The 21,453-nt window shown below is 47.7% G+C and overlaps 2 protein-coding genes across 2 annotated transcripts in view; both read right to left on the minus strand.

The window, feature by feature from the left end:
* Positions 1-510: 510 nt before the first annotated feature.
* The window catches only part of LOC123754293 (5-hydroxytryptamine receptor 1D), a 74,983-nt gene continuing 54,040 nt past the window's right edge, over positions 511-21,453 (minus strand). Inside the window, exons 7-9 of the mRNA XM_069321488.1 lie at positions 11,989-12,123; positions 10,002-10,262; positions 511-2,786 (exon numbers count right to left, since the gene is read on the minus strand). Coding sequence (XP_069177589.1) covers positions 10,010-10,262; positions 11,989-12,123 — 388 coding nt within the window. The 3' untranslated portion in view covers positions 511-2,786; positions 10,002-10,009. The remainder of the gene's footprint in view (positions 2,787-10,001; positions 10,263-11,988; positions 12,124-21,453) is intronic.
* LOC138362900 (mucin-3A-like) lies at positions 8,077-9,409 on the minus strand. The gene is made up of 2 exons (XM_069321478.1): positions 9,282-9,409; positions 8,077-8,830 (listed from the first exon to the last, which is right to left on the minus strand). The coding sequence occupies exons 1-2, from the start codon at positions 9,407-9,409 to the stop codon at positions 8,077-8,079; spliced, it is 882 nt and encodes a 293-aa protein (XP_069177579.1).

Consider the following 21,453-nt stretch of genomic DNA (forward strand, 5'->3'; position numbering starts at 1 on the left):
ATAAAGACTGTGAAGCAGTATCCTCCCCCGCGATAACAGCTTGATGGTTAAATGCAACCTCAGAACACTGAGAAAAAAAAAATTGTACCACTTACGGGCTATTCATGCCCGTGCCACCTCTTGGGTGGCTTAATCTTTATCAATCATCAATCAATCTTGTAAGTCTAAAGGCCTACGGGCTCACCATAGCCCGTGCTACTTGGAACTTTATGTTCCAGGTAGCGAATCTTTAACAACAACAACCTTGTAAGTCTACACGGCCCCGCTCCTGCGTCAGGTAATTCCACTACGGGCTCACCATAGCCAGTGCTACATGGACATTTCGTTCTTAGTAGTTAAATCTATAACAACAACAACAACAAGCTCAAGCACAATCTTATAAGGTCAGTATAACTGTGTCAGCTCAACGCTTTTCATATATATATATATATATATATATATATATATATATATATATATATAATTTGATAGCTATAAAGTATTCAAATACAAAACTAAATATATTTCCTGACGGTGAGCACAAAATGATCAACATTTCCACTGGAATACTCAGACAGATAATTGGCAAATTAATGCAATTAATATTTTCTAATTATTCAATTTTCCTTTGTAATTTGCCAGCATTTAAAAATATATTATATTTCTCCAATTTACTGAGAGATGGGAGGCCGTGTTCCCATCACCCCGGGGCTCAGTGTTGCGGGGCTCTATCACTACAGGGCTCAATGTTGTGGGGCTCTATCACCACAGAGCTCAATGTTGTGGGCTCCATCACCACAGGGCTCAGTGTTGCGGGGCTCTATCACTACAGGGCTCAATGTTGTGGGGCTCTATCACCACAGAGCTCAATGTTGTGGGCTCCATCACCACAGGGCTCAGTGTTGTGGGGCTCCATCACCACAGGGCTCAGTGTTGTGGGGCTCCATCACCACAGGGCTCAGTGTTGTGGGGCTCCATCACCACAGGGCTCAGTGTTTTGGGGCTCTATCACCACAGGGCTCAGTGTTTTGGGGCTCTATCACCACAGGGCTCAGTGTTGTGGGGCTCCATCACCACACGGCTCAGTGTTGTGGGGCTCTATCACCACAGGGCTCAGTGTTGCGGGCTCTATCACCACAGGGCTCAGTGTTGCGGGCTCTATCACCACAGGGCTCAGTGTTGCGGGGCTCTATCACCACAGGGCTCAGTGTTGCGGGCTCTATCACCACAGGGCTCAGTGTTGCGGGACTCTATCACCACAGGGCTCAGTGTTGTGGGGCTCTATCACCACAGGGCTCAGTGTTGTGGGGCTCCATCACCACACGGCTCAGTGTTGTGGGGCTCTATCACTACAGGGCTCAATGTTGTGGGGCTCCATCACCACACGGCTCAGTGTTGTGGGGCTCTATCACCACAGGGCTCAGTGTTGTGGGGCTCCATCACCACACGGCTCAGTGTTGTGGGGCTCTATCACCACAGGGCTCAGTGTTGTGGGGCTCCATCACCACACGGCTCAGTGTTGTGGGGCTCTATCACTACAGGGCTCAATGTTGTGGGGCTCTATCACCACAGAGCTCAATGTTGTGGGCTCCATCACCACAGGGCTCAGTGTTGTGGGGCTCCATCACCACAGGGCTCAGTGTTGTGGGGCTCCATCACCACAGGGCTCAGTGTTGTGGGGCTCTATCACCACAGGGCTCAGTGTTGTGGGGCTCCATCACACTGGGGCTCAATGTTGTGGGCTCCATCACCACAGGGCTCAGTGTTGCGGGGCTCCATCACCACAGGGCTCAGTTGTGAGCTCCATCACCACAGGGCTCAGTTGTGAGCTCCATCACCCCGCGGCGTTAAGCATTACTGAGAGATGGGAGGCCGTGTTCCCATCACCCCGGGGCTCAGTGTTGCTGAGCTCAGTTGTGAGCTCCACAGTTGCTCACAGATGAGCTCCACGGGGCTCAGTTGTGAGCTCCATCAGCCCAGGGCTCCACACCCCGGGGTTGTGAGCTCCACAGTTGCTCACAGGTGAGCTCCACGGGGCTCAGTTGTGAGCTCCATCACCCCGGGGCTCCACACCCCGGGGTTGTGAGCTTCACAGGTGAGCTCCACGGGGCTCAGTTGTGAGCTCCATCACCCCGGAGCTCAGTGTCGTGAGCCACACCATCAGTGTTCCTCTCTGCTCAGACTCATCGCTGAGTCCAACACCCCAATACTTGTTCCCTACAACACAACCCTCCAATCCCTTACCACTCACGTTCCCAATTACTCCTTTTGGGGGGACAAGGAGCGGTGTAGTTAAGGGCTGGCGCCCAGTCAATCTTCCCTGGCCAGGGCTCTGCCCCAGGGTGGCGAAGGTGCTGCCACTACGGCCGTTTCCAACACTATAAAATTCACGCGTGGCGCTTTCCACATATTCAAACTCTTTATCTGTTTTAGACCTGACCGGTTGTAGCCCGGACCGTAGTTTCCGTCGGTTATATACAGGGCGAGTCGTACTTGTCGTAGCCTCCGCCAGTCGTAGCCTCCGCCAGTCTTAGCCTCCGCCAGTCGTAGCCTCCACCAGTCGTAGCCTCCGCCAGTCGTAGCCTCCGCCAGTCGTAGCCTCCGCCAGTCGTAGCCTCCGCCAGTCGAAGCCTCCGCCAGTCGTAGCCTCCGCCAGTCGTAGCCTCCGCCAGTCGTAGCCTCCGCCAGTCGTAGCCTCCGACAGTCGTAGCCTCCGCCAGTCGTAGCCTCCGCCAGTCGTAGTGTCCAATATGAAGTTGATCTAACAAGTTAGCGTGTATTGTCCGACCTGAGTACTCGGCCCGTACCTGAAAATAAGTAATAACGTTCAGGAAACTGGTTAAATGGAAAAAAATAAGAAAGTATAGGTGATTAAAGAATTTGGAGAGAGAGAGAGAGAGAGAGAGAGAGAGAGAGAGAGAGAGAGAGAAAGAGAAAGAGAGAGAGAGAGAGAGAGAGAGACAGAGAGTGTGTGTGTGGGGGGGGGGGTCGTAGGGAACATTTCACATGCTGGACAAGGTGTTCTCACCATTGTTCTCACCATTTTCACTGTCACTGTTCTCACCATTTCAACCGTTCCGGTTGAAATGGTGAGAACAAGCAGAGTCTTCAAGCACGGACGAGATGTTGATGAACTTAAAAGTTGTGTATGAGGCCAATGCTCTCAAAGTGCCGCACCTGGCCCATCTGTGTGGACGACCAGCAGTTGGCACCCACAGCACGAGGCTGTTGAGGGCTGAGCGCCTTACGCTGGCTGCGCCCGTCTCAAGAACAGGACTCCACCGATCATTCATTCCTAGACTGACGCGCCTCTGGAACATTTTCCCTCATCAATCAGATACATCTGAAGTCAAGTCAACCGAACATATGAAGGCTCTGGCACACAGTTGCCTCGTGGACCATCCACTTACAAGTCTAATTTACCATTGTATATTGTATATATATATTTCTAATGGAACTAATAACAAACTCACCAAATAAATTACTTTTTAATTAATTGCTTCATATGAACTGACGTATTAAGCAAAGTGTAATGCGGGTAATGAATTGAGTGATTGAACTGAATTGAACTATAAGGGGAAAGCGCCAAGCCATTACGACTATATAATATTTAAAAACGGGTCAGGGTAAGGATTTGGGATGGGATAGGGGGGAAGGAATGGTGCCCATCCACTTGGACGGTCGGGGATTGTACGCCGACCTGCATGAAGCGAGAGCGTTGCTCTACCGTCCAGCCCAAGTGGTTGGGCAATGATAAATGAAATAAGAAATAATAGGAATTGGAAATCAATATGAATTTCTAAGTTTACTTATACCCCCCCCCCCACAAAATATATAAATTAAGAAACGACACATGATATAATTTAGGCGCTGACCTCTTCCAGGATTCAACAAGCGTTTATTAATCTAATTGCGAACCTCAACATCTTTTCTCAGTTTTTGGCGGCTTTGTTTACATTTATTTAATAGTTTATGTGCCTCAAAACTGCCCAATCACATGTTTTTATTTTTTATAAAGAGCCTTTTAGTGCTTCTGAGCTCATACATTGTGTTAATACATGTACACAAAGCCGCCAGAGATTGAGAAAAGATTTAGAGGTTCGTAACTACTTGCGTAAGTGCTTCATGAATCCCGACCCGGAACTGTTTGAACCAACTTTTCTTGAGTTAAAGTCGAGGAAGCACTCTGTCTGTACTTTCTATAGAGCTGCGAGTGTGACCCCAAAACTCCTGCCACAACGCCAGTGTGTGTGTGCGCCAAGTGTGTGTGTGTATGTCATACATGACAGTATGCCAAGTGTGTGTGTGTATGTCATACATGCCAGTATGCCAAGTGTGTGTGTATGTCATACATGCCAGTATGCCAAGTGTGTGTGTGTATGTCATACATGCCAGTATGCCAAGTGTGTGTGTATGTCATACATGCCAGTATGCCAAGTGTGTGTGTATGTCATACATGCCAGTATGCCAAGTGTGTGTGTATGTCATACATGACAGTATGCCAAGTGTGTGTATGTATGTCATACATGCCAGTATGCCAAGCATGACGCAGGAGGTCGCCACCTCCTGCAGTCTTACGCATATTTCTCAGCTGCGTCTTATAGGATCTTCTACGCCACTCCTTAATGAGACACTAAATTTTGTTCCTCGTCCTGAAACTCGCTATCCCATTACACAGAGATTTGTTACTCGCCAGACGTTAGGTTATGTTCCTGTGAAAAATATGATAGTTCTTGCAGGGAGGGTGTGGGTGAGGGGGCCCTCGTCTGCCCTCCTCTCCTCCCCCCTGGCTCTGTGTAGCTAATCCCCTTTGTTATGCCAGAAATGTATGCACTCTGCTCAAACAATAGTTTAGTAAGTGTAAATGTGTGTACTCTCGAGAGACGTGAAATGTGCGTGTGCGTGTGTGCGTGCGTGCGTGCGTGTGTGTGTGTGTGTACTCACCTAATTGTACTTACCTAATTGTGCTTGCGGGGGTTGAGCAACAACGTCACCAGGGTGCCAGGCACCCACCTATACCACTAGGAGCCAACAGTGGGTTCTGCCCTCATTAGAGTGCACTCAACAGCCTTCGTGTCTGAGACCTTAGTAAACAAATGCTTGTCTTACAGCGAACACTTAATAGGTAAGTCCTCAGGCTGTGTCAGCTGGTGGGAGGGAGTGGAGGAGGTGGATAGGGGGGTTGAAAGGGGGTGCCATCAGGAGTTTATGGGGGATAATGGATGGATAGAGTTGATAGTAGTAGAGAGAATATTGAGGGATTGAGTGCAGCGGAAAAAAAGGGGTTTATAACACATTCTGCTCAGCTAGTTTAAATAATTTATTTTCCCTCTGACGCTCTGTTCGTTTTAATTATTAAACGATTTGCTTTCCAGGGAGGAAATTAAATTCCAGCTGGTGTCCGTGCGGGGCTCCCCAGCTGACTGTCAGCGTGGGAGGAGCAAAGTAGAGTGATGTTTGACACTGTTGCTGGCGGGTGACTGACAATACTGTAGCATGTCATTAGTGAGGTGCACGCAAAGTGAAACTGTCAACTGTTGTATCGTAGCCTCGTGTTACTGTTCCAGGGGGCGTTTCCAGTGAGGGGTTTACAGGAAGCTGTTCCAGTGAGGGGTTCCAGGGAGCTGTTCCACTAAGGGTTCCAGGGAGCTGTTCCACTAAGGGTTCCAGGGAGCTGTTCCACTAAGGGTTCCAGGGAGCTGTTCCACTAAGGGTTCCAGGGAGCTGTTCCAGTGAGGGGTTCCAGGGAGCTGTTCCAGTGAGGGGTTCCAGGGAGCTGTTCCACTAAGGGTTCCAGGGAGCTGTTCCACTAAGGGTTCCAGGGAGCTGTTCCATTAAGGGTTCCAGGGAGAGCCAACAGACCCACGGTATAATACTCTAGTCATATAATACTGTAGAAAGTCTGCAGAAAGTATAATACCGTAACCTGTATGAGTTATGCTCGAGAAAGCACCAAAACTCCACGGAAAACACAACCCGTAATTTTAATTCAGATGAAAACCGAGGGGATCGCTATAAATGCCGATATTTCTTATTGTGGCACTGGGTCCGACCCCAATTGGCCTATGACACTCTCATACCCCATATATTTCATTTTCAAAAAATAATCGAGGCTAACCATAAGCATATGACTTCCAATCTGAGACAAATAGAAATTCTATTTAATATAGATATGAGTATGTATAGCTGAACATAAAAGCTATTTCACATTGACCAATATACTTTCAACAGTTTATTTGTTATATCATAGTTGCATATCATAACTGTGTCATAGTTTTGTGTCATATAGATAATAACTGTTGAAAGAACTCACTGTTCAAAATTTTCAATGTGACTCCTATTTCAGGAACTACTGTAAATACAAGACCATACATGGTACATAATACAGCAGTTATATCCAAGTGTCTACTGGTAAACACAAACAACCACATGTGCGCTGTATTTTGTGCTCATCATCACCATCGAATATAAAGAGTCAAAGTTCACAAGAACGTTGCGAAACTGTCAAAATACTTATTCAACAAGATGTTGAATTTTATCCCCATCAACCAGCAAACTTCACTTACAGATGAAGGAGATCATCACAACCTCAGTATAGCAGTATACCTGCTGCATGGGTAACAGCTTCTCCCCCGAATCAATCTACCCTGGCTTTGCGCCGTGGTGAGGCCACTCCAGACCAGGGGCCAGATTCATGAAAGCACTTACGAACCTGTACATCTTTTCTCAATCTTTGGGGGCTTTGGTTACATTTATTAAACAGTTAATGAGCTCCGAAGCACCAGGAGGCTGTTTATAACAATAACAACAGTTGATTGGCAAGTTTTCATGCTTGTAAACTGTTTAATAATTGGAAACAAAGCCGCCAAAGATTGAGAAAAGATTTACAGGTTCTTAAGTGCTTGCGTAAGTTCTTGCGTGAATCTGGCCCCAGGCCGACATCAGAGCGCAACTCCATAGTCTCCTGAGACTGATGGATGCCTACTACTACTACTACTACTACTACTACTACTACTACTACTACTAGCACTTGTGGACGGACTCCGACCTATCAAAATATCAGTTGTGATCAACATGAGTCTTCACTACGAAGCCTTACACCTCTTTGTGATCAACTCAAACCTTGTGTGAGTTTATTACTTGCCACAATTATCGATACCTTTCGACTGCTCGTGGACTTGTCGTCTGAATGGACCTAGACGAGGGACTCAGTTGACTGTAAAGTCCGACATCGGACTCAGTTGGGTTTTGGTGATAGAGGGAAAACAGACACTGGCAAAGGGACATTTAGGTTTGAGGGGAAAATATTTGATGACACATCAATAGCAATATATATTTACACTACATTCATGAAAACAAAGGGAATTAATATTACTTTACGTAAGTGGAAGAAAAAATAATTAACGTATCAAAGTCTATCTAATGACTTAGTTAGACTTTGGCAAGTTAATCAGGCAAGACAATGTGATGGATCGAGTAGAACAAGACAATGTGATGGATCGAGTAGAACAAGACAATGTGATGGATCGAGTAGAACAAGACAATGTGATGGATCGAGTAGAACAAGACAATGTGATGGATCGAGTAGAACAAGACAATGTGATGGATCGAGTAGAACAAGACAATGTGATGGATCGAGTAGAACAAGACAATTTGATGGATCGAGTAGAACAAGACAATGTGATGGATCGAGTAGAACAAGACAATGTGATGGATCGAGTAGAACAAGACAATGTAATGGATCGAGTAGAACAAGACAATGTGATGGATCGAGTAGAACAAAGACTTGAACAGGTTCAACACTGTTGTCAACACAATGAAATACCGAGTTTTGCAACACAGTGTCTCACGAAAGAAAAACAAAATGGATTAAGCAGTGTCATCAACTCATCACCTACATGCGTATAGTCTTGGCTGTGATAAACTCTCGTGCTACCCATCAGGTAAGTACTGGGGGGGGGGGGGGGAAGATTGAGCGCAATGATCACGAGACCAGTCTCCCTCACACACAGTCTCTGTCAACCCCACCCGCTGAGAGGTCACAGTCAGACAGCAGTCCGTGACTGTGTGACAGTCACCCTCACGCCGGACAGCACACTAACACGTCAACACAAATATGGACACATTTTTCTCGTGCTTTATCTTATACGAAACATGAGGTGGATGTTTGTCTGAAGCAATAACAGGATATCTTATGTTGGTATGTACGATGCTACAACAGGTGTGGAGCGAGGTGTCACGACAGGTGTGGAGCGTGGTGTCACGACAGGTGTGGAGTGAGGTGTTACGACAGGTGTGGAGCGTGGTGTCACGACAGGTGTGGAGCGAGGTGTCACGATAGGTGTGGAGCGAGGTGTTGCGATAGGTGTGGAGCGAGGTGTCACGATAGGTGTGGAGCGAGGTGTTGCGACTGGTGTGGAGCGTGGTGTCACGACAGGTGTGGAGCGAGGTGTCACGATAGGTGTGGAGCGAGGTGTTGCGATAGGTGTGGAGCGAGGTGTCACGATAGGTGTGGAGCGAGGTGTTGCGACTGGTGTGGAGCGAGGTGTTGCGACTGGTGTGGAGCGAGGTGTTACGATAGGTGTGGAGCGAGGTGTCGCGATAGGTGTGGAGCGAGGTGTCACGATAGGTGTGGAGCGAGGTGTCACGATAGGTGTGGAGCGAGGTGTCACGATAGGTGTGGAGCGTGGTGTCACGATAGGTGTGGAGCGAGGTGTCACGATAGGTGTGGAGCGTGGTGTCACGATAGGTGTGGAGCGAGGTGTCACGATAGGTGTGGAGCGAGGTTTCACGGCAGGTGTGGAGCAGGTATCTATGTGTTTGACACAGCTCGAACGAGGCTGTAGTTGTACTGCGTCAGTGGTCTATTAAGCAGTGGAACAGGTCAACGACTCATAACACTGTAACCTTCAGGTATGTGGATGATTTGGCAGCCTCTTACGAGGCCTGGTCGACGACCGGGCCGCGGGGACGCTAAGCCCCGGAAGCACCTCAAGGTACCTCTTCCCAAGTAACTGAGCGGCGCGCTTGCTTCAGTATATTGAGAAGCCCTTACACTTATACTGTAATATAGATGATCAGAGATGAACTCACTTGGTACAAAGAGGCTTCGGCTATGTCCCGGGATGACTTGGCCTCACAGTACAGTATGTACTTGGTAGCCACGATAACAAGTACATAGAAGCCTGGCTTCACTACCCTAGGGCGCCACGGCGAAGCACATTGTTGTTGTTCTAGATTCAGCTACTGGGAACAAGAAGTTCAAAGCAGCACGGGCTATGGTGAGCCCGTAGTGGACTTACTTGGCACAGGAGCGGGGCTGTAACTGGCGAGGAGCGGGGCTGTACTGGGACTGTAACTGATTGATAAAGATTAAACCACCCAAGAGGTGGCACGGGCATGAATAGCCCGTAAGGCGAGGTACAGTCATTCCAGCGTATATAAGATACGACGGAGTGGTGTGTGGTTAGGTGCCACGGGATGGGGAAGGTGAGGCACAGTCTGGTGGATCAAGCGCACTTCATGCTTGCCTGGATTTTCAGGGATTTTCAGGGACAATATTGGTTATATTTTGTATATCAATTATGTTTCGGGGGATGAAAGACGAATCCTGTGGTAATTAGGCTAAGGAGACACTACTATAAGGAGCAGATCAAAGAGGTCTTGAGTATACACAACATTCCTGCTCCTTGAAGGCCGTGATACCGGAGGAATCTCCATCTTGATAAACCTCCCACAGGTGATGGAGATCAGACCATGTTCTCTCCAGCTGTGATCAGTGTTAAGGAATGTCTTTGTTAAGCTCTCTACCCTTTACCACCTGTCTTCTCCCTTCTCTTCCTCATCCACACGCCCCTACTTTCTCTCCTCTCCCTCTCTCTACCACCTACATCTTCTCTCCTTCCCTCCCTATATCACCCTCCCACGCCCACCCTACCTACTCTCCCACGCCCACCCCCTCCTACTCTCCCACGCCCACCCCCTCCTACCCCTCCCATCCTCATCTCCAAGACTCAACAAACCTTGGGACTCACGACGGCAGCGCCAGGGAGTAAGGGCGCGGGTTGTCGGAGCGGGGGGCCATGGGCGTGGGTCCTCCCTGGTGGGGCGAGGGCGCGTGGTGGGAGTGGGGGGAGGCGGGCGCAAGGGCGGGCTCCAGGGAGAGGCGGTGGGCGGCGCGGGCGTGACACGAGTAGAACATTGGCGTGAAGTTTTGGGTGTGGGCGGAGCGGCGACCTCTCAAGCCGAAGTGGAGGTAGGAGTGTAGTCTGTCCTTGGTCGACCTGAGGGCAGGAGAGAGTGGCTGAGGGGAAACACACACATATGTGCACCATATGAGAGGAAACACATACATATGTGCACCATATGAGGGGAATAATAGGGTTATGGGCAAGATAAACGCACATACAGGACAATGAGAGTCGTAAAAACACACATACAGGACAATGAGAGTCGTACAGACGCACATACAGGACAATGAGAGTCGTACAGACGCACATACAGGACAATGAGAGTCGTACAGACGCACATACAGGACAATGAGAGTCGTACAGACGCACATACAGGACAATGAGAGTCGTACAGACGCACATACAGGACAATGAGAGTCGTACAGACGCACACAGACACTCACGTGTCGGGTGACAAGCGGAGTTCCTCAAGGACCGGTGCTGCGACCTATATTATTTCTCATTTATGTTAATGACCTGACTATAAGGGATGAGCCATACTCGTCCACATTTGCAGATGATGCAACATTAATTAATGAGAAGAGTGGAGACAAATGAGGACTGTACAATACTTCAAGATGACTTCACAAGAAGCAAGAGTTGGTCCGAGAACCTTAACCCATTGAGTTGGTAGAGGGAGTGTAGGATATATACTCCTGTTGCCTTTTCTGACTATATTATTAAAAGAATATATACTTTGATTTTGATAATGAATATATATACATATTCAGAGGTACTGGAAATGTTGCTAAGTATCGTGTGTGTGTGTGTGTGTACTGGAGCCTCGAGCTTGTATGCTGGGGGTAAAATCGTATTTTCAATACCTTACACTTGCTGGTGTTGAAATCGAGTAGCCATTTTGTTGGCCTTTTTCAGTGTGGTCCAGAGCATCTCGTAGCAGCCTCTGACCTGTATAATGTGAGAGAGGAAGGTGTTCATCCACGCTTCAAGAGCCTCACAGGTAAGTCATGTGTGTGAAGATTACTGATCAATCACCGGTCAGAGGCTGCGGCAGATGTTCCTACGTGATGCTGTGGACCACACTGAAGGAAGCCCCAAAAATGGCTACTGGATTTCAACACCAACAAGTGTAAGGTATTGACAATAGGAACAGGTGAAAGGAGACAAGCAGGGTAGTATAGGGGAACGGTAAACATACCTTCCTTCAACAGCCAGAGGAAAATAGTTGATATTGTACCAAGCATAACTTCTGCGATACATATATATATATCGATAACAGGAGCAGAATATTCTACTTTGGCCAAAAGTGAGACATCATTGAGGAACCTAATAAGGAGGTTAGCACGCCGTCTACCTCAGACCAGGTCACGAGTCAATATATGAATGAGCTGACACAAATAATAAGTATAAAAGTAAATACGCCCACAAATGCACACACACACACACACACACACACACACACACACACACACACACACACACACACACACACACACACACACACACACACACACACACACATACACACACATACACACACACACACACACACACACATACACACACATACACACACACACACACACACACACACACACACACACACACACACATACACACACACACACACACACACACACACACACACACACACACACACACACACACACACACGTGTACAAGTGTGCTGACCAGCACAGAGAGAGCAGACACATCACCTGGCCTCACCTGCTGTTGTTGTTGTTGTTAAAGATTCGCTACCTGGAACAAAGTTCCAAGCAGCACGGGCTATGGAGAGCCCGCAGCTTAGTGCCCTCACCTGCTGATCTTCCAGGCGGCGTAGAGGGCCGGGGTGGTGACGGTGGGCAGGAAGGCCACCCACACGAAGGTGATGTAGGTGATGTCGAAGTGGCCAGAGTTGTCGTACGTCTCCATCACCATGTTCTTCACCAGCCTGCAACACCGCAAGGGGGAAAAAAATCACGTCAAAACCTGGCCAATAATATTTTACATGAGTGAATCTAACCTTAGAGTGAGAGAACTCATTTAAGTTGCCACGGAAATCTAGTGGAAATTGAATTTTGAGAAACATTAACAAAAAAATTAAAAATTTAAAAATACAAACTTCTTCCAGAGTATTGTGTACTCTGGAAGCTTGAACAATTGATAATAGCATTAAAGGCGAACGGCTGTTCCACGGCTTCACACCATGCATATATTACTGGAGTCTTGGGGAGCTATATAGGGTGAGGGACGGGGTTCTGGGTGCCATATAGAGTGAGAGAGGAGGGGTCCTGGGTGCCATATAGGGTGAGAGAGGGGGGGGGGTCCTGGGTGCCATATAGGGTGAGAGAGACGGGGGGGTCCTGGGTGCCATATAGGGTGAGAGAGGGGGGGGGGTCCTGGGTGCCATATAGGGTGAGGGAGGGAGGGAGGGGGTCCTGGGTGGTATATAGGGTGAGGGAGGGAGGGGGTTCTGGGTGCCATATAGGGTGAAGGGGGCGGGGTGACAAGAAGGTTACGGACCGCTGGAGACGAAGCGGGTCTCTCCCACAGGCCTCAACCCTCTTGATCACACACCAGAACTCCTCTCATATAATAGAGCCTCTCACATAATAGAGTCTCTTACATAATAGAGCCTCTCACATAATAGATCCTCTCACGTAATAGAGCCTCTCATATAATAGATCCTCTCATATAACAGATCCTCACATAATAGATCCTCTCACATAATAGAGCCTCTCATATAACAGATTCTCTCACAAAATAGATCCTCTCACATAATAGAGCCTCTCACATAATAGAGCCTCTCACATAATAGATCCTCTCATATAATAGATCCTCTCACATAACAGATCCACTCATATAATAGAGCCTCTCACATAACAGATCCACTCATATAATAGAGCCTCTCATATAATAGAGCCTCTCACTACCTCTCTGTGGTAACACGATAACTTCAACACAACTGTAACAGAGGGAATGGGAATTCAATTGAATTCTTGGGGTATTTGGTAATAATTATTTCTACCATTGAACCTTAACTTGAAGACATAGCACAAGTTATCGCTGTATTTGCCAGATCATTAGTGTAGGGGGGGGGGGAGTTGTGAGTCCTCCCCATCCTTAATTACCCCTCACAGGTAACTACAGACTCTTTTGGTACTGACGAAGGGGAGCACTGGGCCCTTTGTTGATACCCCAGAGGGGGGGTTTAAGGGGGTGGGGAGATGGGGGTATATTACTCATTCTAAGGGGGGGATAAAAAAGGGTGGATTTACAGTGGGGGGGGGACTATGCTGCTGAAAATATATATAAACTAGTGACGTCTGTTAGTGATGTAAACTTGTTGGCTCACCAGAACATCATTTACAAGTACTCGGTGAGTGCCTTTCACTCTCCATACACTAAACGACAAGGTGCACGACGCACCAGTAAATCTGTAAAATCCCGCCATACACAACTTTACTAAGTTCTCATCAGATAACCCCACAGATGTCAGCTTTTGTCGGGTCAGTGAGTTCTGTCTCTGAGTATATATATATATATATATATATATATATATATATATATATATATATATATATATATATATATATATATATATATATATATATATATATATATATATATATGAGTACGGTATATTTGCATGCCATTTGGGGCGTTACACTACCAATAAAGGATAATCTCAATGCTACAGTGATGGGACGCCACAGTGATGGGGCGCTACAGTGATGGGACGCCATAGTGATGGAACGCCACAGTGATGGGACGCCACAGTGATGGGACGCTACAGTGATGGGACGCTACAGTGATGGGACGCCACAGTGATGGGACGCTACAGCGATGGGACGCTACAGTGATGGGACGCCACAGTGATGGGACGCCACAGTGATGGGACGCCGCAGTGATGGGACGCCACAGTGATGGGGCGCTACAGTGATGGGACGCCATAGTGATGGAACGCCACAGTGATGGGACGCCACAGTGATGGGACGCTACAGTGATGGGACGCTACAGTGATGGGACGCCACAGTGATGGGACGCCACAGTGATGGGACGCCACAGTGATGGGACGCTACAGTGATGGGACGCTACAGTGATGGGACGCCACAGTGATGGGACGCTACAGCGATGGGACGCTACAGTGATACAGGTTAAGTGCAGGGAGACCTTCACCCTCAGGTAAACTATTCGATGCGAATAATTGTGTCTTAATTACTCCAACACCCGGAGAGCTGGCCTTAAGGTGATCTGTCGAGCGGTGTGGGGGTGTTGGTGGGTGTGTGGTGGTGCTGTGGTGTGGTGGAGGTGTGGTGTTGTGGTGTTTGGTGAAGGTGTAGTGGTGTTGTGGTGTGGTGTTTGGTGGTGGTATGACAGAGCTGTGATGGAGCAGAGAGTGTTGTAGTGATGGGGTGTGCATGGTGATGTGGTTGAGTGGTAGTGTGGTACCACTCAACCGTAACAGGGTGGTGTGGTTGTCTGGTCCAAATGCGGTGTGGTCGAGCAACGTGTGGGTCTAACTCTCACACCAATTTAGTGTTGCAGGGGTGTAGCGTAGGCCTACCCACTTCTGGTGATCAATATATTCAACATAGGAGCAAAACCTATGTATTTTGTGACCCAAATGCCATTTGGTTCCCATTAATCCGTCCGAAGACTTCATTCACATAATGAATGCCATTTGCTGACCAAGCCAGAAGTATACCTGATGTCTCTATAGTCCACAACTATAGTACACTCCCAGGTGTGTATAACATACAGGAACGTGTATACATTCCTCTGAATGGCCGAAAAAAAATATTCACATTATTGTGTATTCAGAACGACTGCTTACCCTTCACTTGGGACAAATAATAGTTCTCATAAATAAAATGAATTGATAGCTTCACTCTATTCCGAAAGTAAATATATACTGTTTTCTTATTAAAAGCAATTTTCTGTAATAAAATAAGTCAAGATGTGTTTGACAGAAGTCTTGACAGTAAACGCTAAGCTGCATTGGTTTTCCATTACCGAAAAGAGGAAGTTTGTATTTATTTTTTGTTGATTTTTTATTTGTATCGAGGATTCTCTAGCCTAATGACTGACCCTCAGAATGCGACCCACAACAGTCGATTAACTCCCAAGTGCACATTTATTTCTAGTAATTATTTTACATTTTCAAAAGTAACTCAAGAATGAGGCCCCCTTACTTAGCCCTCCCTACGGGAGGCTGACGCCCCTAGGCGGCCACCACCTGCAGGTGACATCCCTGAACACAAGGGTCAACCAGGAGGCACTGTGAGAGGAAGAGGAGGGGAAGGAACAGAGAAAGGAGGAAAGTGAGAAGGAAAAGAGGAGAATTATACGAGTAGATCGCAGTGTAGATCTCGCAGCATCACACAAGAACTCACCCACAGGGAGACACAGTCACAGACTCGCCGGGAGAGAGTGTTCAGGTAGCCGGGCCTCGTTAACACCGCCTGTTATACGAATGGCGATAATGTGCTTACTGAAGTCAAATTTGCCGCTTAAATTCTTATTATTCATGTGTTTCTTAAAGAGAGGAGAAGGATGGAGATTAGTGGGCCAGCTCATGCTGAAGGTGGGTGTTGAGAGGTTAGCAGGAGAGTGTGTGTGTGTGTGTGTGTGTGTGTGTGTGTGTGTGTGTGTGTGTGTGTGTGTGTGTGTGTGCGCGCGCGCGCGAAAGAGAGTCCGCCAACTTTAACGTCTCTTATATGGACCGACCCGGGTCCGCTTTTTGACCTATAATGACCAAAGGAAGGGGAAAGGTTGCGAGGTGAACACTGTAAAAAGCGAGGAGCATGAGAGAGAGAGAGAGAGAGAGAGAGAGAGAGAGAGAGAGAGAGAGAGAGAGAGAGAGAGAGAGAGAGAGAGAGAGAGAGAGAGAGAGACAGAGAGACAGAGAGACAGAGAGAGAGAGAGAGAGAGAGAGAGAGAGAGAGAGAGAGAGAGAGAGAGAGAGAGAGAGAGAGAGAGAGAGAGAGAGAGAGAGAGAGAGAGTAGACAGGTGGTCGCTGGTGAGAGTGGTCGCATGCATCACACACGACAACCCTGCCGTCTGGATTAGCCTCATTATTTTCACTAAAAACAAGAAGAAAATATCCCAGAAATGGAAGTTGATCCGACATTGCTAACGTTGATCTCGCATTAATAACGTTGATCCTACACTGATGATGTTAATTCCACGTTGATAACGCAGATCCTAAGTTACAGGAGGATCATGTTGTACCTGTTGCAGCTCCTCCTCCTCCTCCTCCTCCTTCCCTGCCTCGCTATGGACCCGTCCGGATGTGGGGGGGGGGGGGCGGGGGTGTTTTTCCCTCTATTCATGACCCGTCATTTCCCATCCCGGGTCATGAAGAGTCGACTGAGCGCCTGGTAACGCCTCCGCGAGTAACGAAGGGCCGCTTGTATATTCATTTTATGGAAGTTTTGCCATTACTACACCATAATTCCGTCTGTGGTTAACCCAATTGTTGGGTAACTTTCTTTTCAGGACGGTACGGTAGTGATTGAGGCATTATGGGTGAGGCATTATGGGTGAGGCACTATGGGTGAGGTATCATGGGTGAGGCCCTATGAGTGAGGCATTATGGGTGAGGCATCAGCAGGCCTCGACGTGGTCGAGTAAGGACACGTGCCACTGAAACCATTAAAAGCCTATTGCATCCTGCTCTAAATCTCTGGTAATGAGAGACCAATTCCTGACCCACTTGCTTGTTCCTACCCTCATACCGCTTGTACCCTCCCTCATACTGCTTGTACCCGCTCTCATACTGCCTGTACCCACCCTCATACTGCTTGTACCCTCCCTCATACTGCTTGTACCCGCCCTCATACTGCTTGTACCCGCCTCATACTGCTTGTACCCGCCCTCATCCACTTATACCTGTGCTACCTTGTGGAGGTTCCGGATATCAACGGCCCCGCGGCTCGGTCTCTAACCAGGCTTCCCGGTTGCTGGACTGGTTAACCAGGCTGTTGGACGCGGCTGCTTGCAGCCTGACGTATGAGTCACAGCCTGGTTGATCTAGTATTCTTTGGAGGTGTTTATCCAGTTCTCTCTTGAACACTGTGAGGGGTCGGCCAGTTATGCCCCTTATGTGTAGTGGAAGCGTGTTGAACAGTCTCGGGCCTCTGATGTTGATAGAGTTCTCTCTCAGAGTACCTCTTGCACCTCTGCTCTTCAACGAGGGTATTCTGCACATCCTGCCATGCCTTCTGGTCTCATGTGATCAGATTTGTTCCGTGTTAAGATTTGGAACCATTCCCCCTCTAATAATGTCCACTTGTAGATTATTATGCACCTCTCTCTCGCCTACGCTCTAGAGAATACAGGTTTAGAACTTTTAATCGATCTCAATAATTTAGATGACTTATAGAGTGGATTCTATCGTAAAGGCTCTTTGCACGCTCTCTGTGTCAACAATTTCTCCGACTGTGAATGGGGCTGTCAATGTGCAATAATATTGCACCCTAGAGAGCACTTTTGTCTTAAAAACTATCATTGGTATGGCATCCCTTGTTTGCAAGGTCCATGTTATCCAACCTGTCATTTTTCTTGCAGTCGTGACAGCTACTGAATTGTATTCTGTATGGGTAAGGTCTTCAGATATTGTTATTCATAGATCCTATACATTACTTTCTCGTTGTATAGTGTGAGGTGATTCCGTTTTATATATGGTTTCCGTTTATACATGTTTGTGTTTACCATAGCATAGGAGCTGGAACTTATTTTCATTATATATCATATTATTATCTGTGACCCATTGAAAGACCCCATTGACGTTAGACTGAGCACCCACTCACTACTCCACCCACCCCTCACCCACCCACTCACTACTCCACCCACCCACCCTCACTCACCCACTCTTCACCAACTAGTGACTGGTCTGAGTAATCACCACTATGCTGCGAGACAATTGTTTCCCTGACGACCGACAGGAAGGAGATAAGGGGAAGAAATGGGGTGGGAGGGGAGAAGATGGTAACCGGGGAGAGAAGAGAAATGGGAAGGGAAGGGAAGGGAAAGGGAGGAGGGAAACAAGAGAGATTGTGTGGAAAGGGAGTAAATACTCGTGCCCCCTTCCACCACGTCCCTCCTCCACCCTGATTTACAACCTACAATAACTGCTCATATATCTTCCTGCTAATTCAACAGGAAATATTTTTGAGCTCTTGACCCCTGGATTAAAAACTGGAGCTTTATTTGCGAGCTCATAAATCGGGCTCTCAGCTCCGGGGGAAGAATTGCAAAAAAAAAGGGGGATTAATTAAGGAGAGGCTGCCAGCTGGTCCACGACCAGCCGCCATCTGTTGGGACTTTTTGGAACCAGAGGGCGGCCCCCCACCCCCTCTCTGTGGCCCGTGAGCACCTCTCATCAACAGGAGCATCTCATCAACGGGTACCTCTCAACAACGGGAGCATCTCATCAACGGGTACCTCTCAACAACGGGAGCATCTCATCAACGGGTACCTCTCAACAACGGGAGCATCTCATCAACGGGTACCTCTCAACAACGGGAGCATCAACGGGCACCTCTCATCAAAGATGATATTCATCGTGCACTTCTCATCAACGGTAATTTTTTGCCGTTTTCTCGTGCACACAATCATGAGGCGACATCACCGCCACGAGGCGACATCACCGCCACGAGGCGACATCACCGCCACGAGGCGACATCACCGCCACGAGGCGACATCACCACCACGAGGCGACATCACCGCCACGAGGCGCCATCACCGCCACGAGGCGACATCACCGCCACGAGGCGACATCACCGCCACGGGGTGACATCCCCGCCACGAGGCGACATCACCGCCACGGGGTGACATCACCGCCACGAGGCGACATCACCGCCACGAGGTGACATCACCGCCGTCAGCGCGCACTGACAGTCCCAACAGCGCTGCAGCAGCTGCCCCACGAGGGCGACATCCAAGCGCCGCGCAGGAATCAAGAGGTCTTCATAGAGAGCAAATCAACAATGCGTGACTGATTCGTATTGTTAAAATACGGAGTATGGATTATCCACAAGGTTGTCGTTATGACCGAAGAACACTGTGTTCATGAAGAACATGCGGTGTTCGTGTCTGGGGGGGGGGGGCTACTGGGATCGTCATGGGTACGGTGGCGGTGTTAAAATAGGGTATCATATATATATATATATATATATATATATATATATATATATATATGAATAATATAGCCTCGGCTATCACTTCCTTTTGACGGCCGTGATGGTCAAGCGGATTAAGGCGCCCTGTAGTTACCAGTTGCGTCGCTTCTGGGAGTATGGGTTCGAGTCACTTCTGGGGTGTGAGTTTTCATTCGCATATAGTCCTGGGGACCATTCAGGCTTGTTCGCATTTGTGTTCCTCACGTGTGCCCCAAAGAATGAGGTGATTTGGTGAAATGCTATGCCCAAGATTACCATCCGAGTTGCCGTCGGGGAAGTGGCTCAAATAGCCTCGGCTATCACTTCCTTTTGACGGCCGTGATGGTCAAGCGGATTAACCACTGCACTGCGCAAAGCGCCTTTAGGCGCACAGAGAGTTGTGCTTTTTTTTTTTTAATTTGGCTATATTTTAATGTTTTTTAATGTTTTCATTACTATTTGTGTTTTGAAATGGAAATAGTTGACTTTGGAAACATTTTGACATTAAATTTACTTGAACATTTGTAAAAATAACAAAAATATGTTCTTGACAATTGCACCAAGACGTTTTTGCCGAAAATAGGTGAGCAGTGCAAGGGTTAAGGCGCCCTGTAGTTACCAGTTGCGTCGCTTCTGGGAGTATGGGTTCGAGTCACTTCTGGGGTGTGAGTTTTCATTCGCATATAGTCCTGGGGACCATTCAGGCTTGTTCGCATATATATATATATATATATATATATATATATATATATATATATATATATATATATATCATATCTCCATAACTTTGTATATATTATGGTAGCGTTGGAGGTGTGTGTTTACTAGTTGTGTTTACTAGTTGTGTTTACTAGTTGTGTTTTGCGGGGGTTGAGCTTTGCTCTTTCGGCCCGCCTCTCAACTGTTTACTACTATTTTTTTTTTCCACACCACACACACACACCCCAGGAAGCAGCCCGTGACAGCTGACTAACTCCCAGGTACCTATTTACTGCTAGGTAACAGGGGCACTTAGGGTAAAAGAAACTTTGCCCATTTGTTTCTGCCTCGTGCGGGAATCGAACCCGCGCCACAGAATTACGAGTCCTGCGCGCTATCCACCAGGCTACGAGGCCCCCCCCCACAACAAGCTGTGTGTGTGTGTGTGTGTGTGTGTGTGTGTGTGTGTGTGTGTGTGTGTGTGTGTGTGTGTGTGTACTCACCTATTTGTGCTTGAGGGGGTTGAGCTTTGGCTCTTTGGTCCCGCCTCTCAACCGTCAATCAACTGGTGTACAGGTTCCTGAGCCTACTGGGCTCTATCATATCTACATTTAAAACTGTGTATGGAGTCAGCCTCCACCACATCACTGCCTAATGCATTTCATCTGTTAACTACTCTGACACTGAAAAAGTTCTTTCTAACGTCCCTGTGGCTCATGTGGGTACTCAGTTTCCACCTGTGTCCCATTGTTCGCGTACCACCAGTGTTGAATAGTTTATCCTTGTTTACCCGGTCGATTCCCCTGAGAATTTTGTAGGTTGTGATCATGTCTAGCCTTACTCTTCTGTCTTCCAGTGTCGTAAGGTGTATTTCCCGCAGCCTTTCCTCGTAACTCATGCCTCTTAGTTCTGGGACTAGTCTAGTGGCATACCTTTGGACTTTTTCCAGCTTCGTCTTGTGCTTGACAAGGTACGGGCTTCATGCTGGGGCCGCATACTCCAGGATTGGTCTTACATATGTGGTGTACAAGATTCTGAATGATTCCTTACACAGGTTCCTGAACGCTGTTCTGATGTTAGTCAGCCTCGCATATGCCGCAGACGTTATTCTTTTTATGTGGGCTTCAGGTGACAGGTTTGGTGGGATATCAACTCCTAGATCTTTCTCTCTGTCCGTTTCATTAAGTGTGTGTGTGTGTGTGTGTGTGTGTGTGTGTGTGTGTGTGTGTGTGTGAGTGTGTGTGTGTGTGTGTGTGTGTGTGTGCGAACGCGATTCGGTGTGGTAGGTTTGTTTGTTGAAGTGTTTGTATTTTCAATGTGTTTTTTTTTTTAATTCTGTAAACAAAAATTGGTTCTAGAGACCTTGCGCGTCCAGAGTACAGTGACGTCCAGAGCACATAGTGACGTCCAGAGTACA

This window comes from Procambarus clarkii, chromosome 1 (genome assembly GCF_040958095.1).
Source record: "Procambarus clarkii isolate CNS0578487 chromosome 1, FALCON_Pclarkii_2.0, whole genome shotgun sequence".
In the NCBI taxonomy this organism is placed as follows: domain Eukaryota; kingdom Metazoa; phylum Arthropoda; class Malacostraca; order Decapoda; family Cambaridae; genus Procambarus; species Procambarus clarkii.

Bases quoted from the DNA above. Each gene is read 5' to 3' on its own strand.
- LOC138362900 (XM_069321478.1), bottom strand. From the start codon at position 9,409: ATGACTGTACCTCGCCTTACGGGCTATTCATGCCCGTGCCACCTCTTG. The intron at 8,831-9,281 runs GTAAGTCCACTA...CCACTGACGCAG, and splicing joins CAGCCCCGCTCCTGTGCCAA to TACAACTACAGCCTCGTTCG.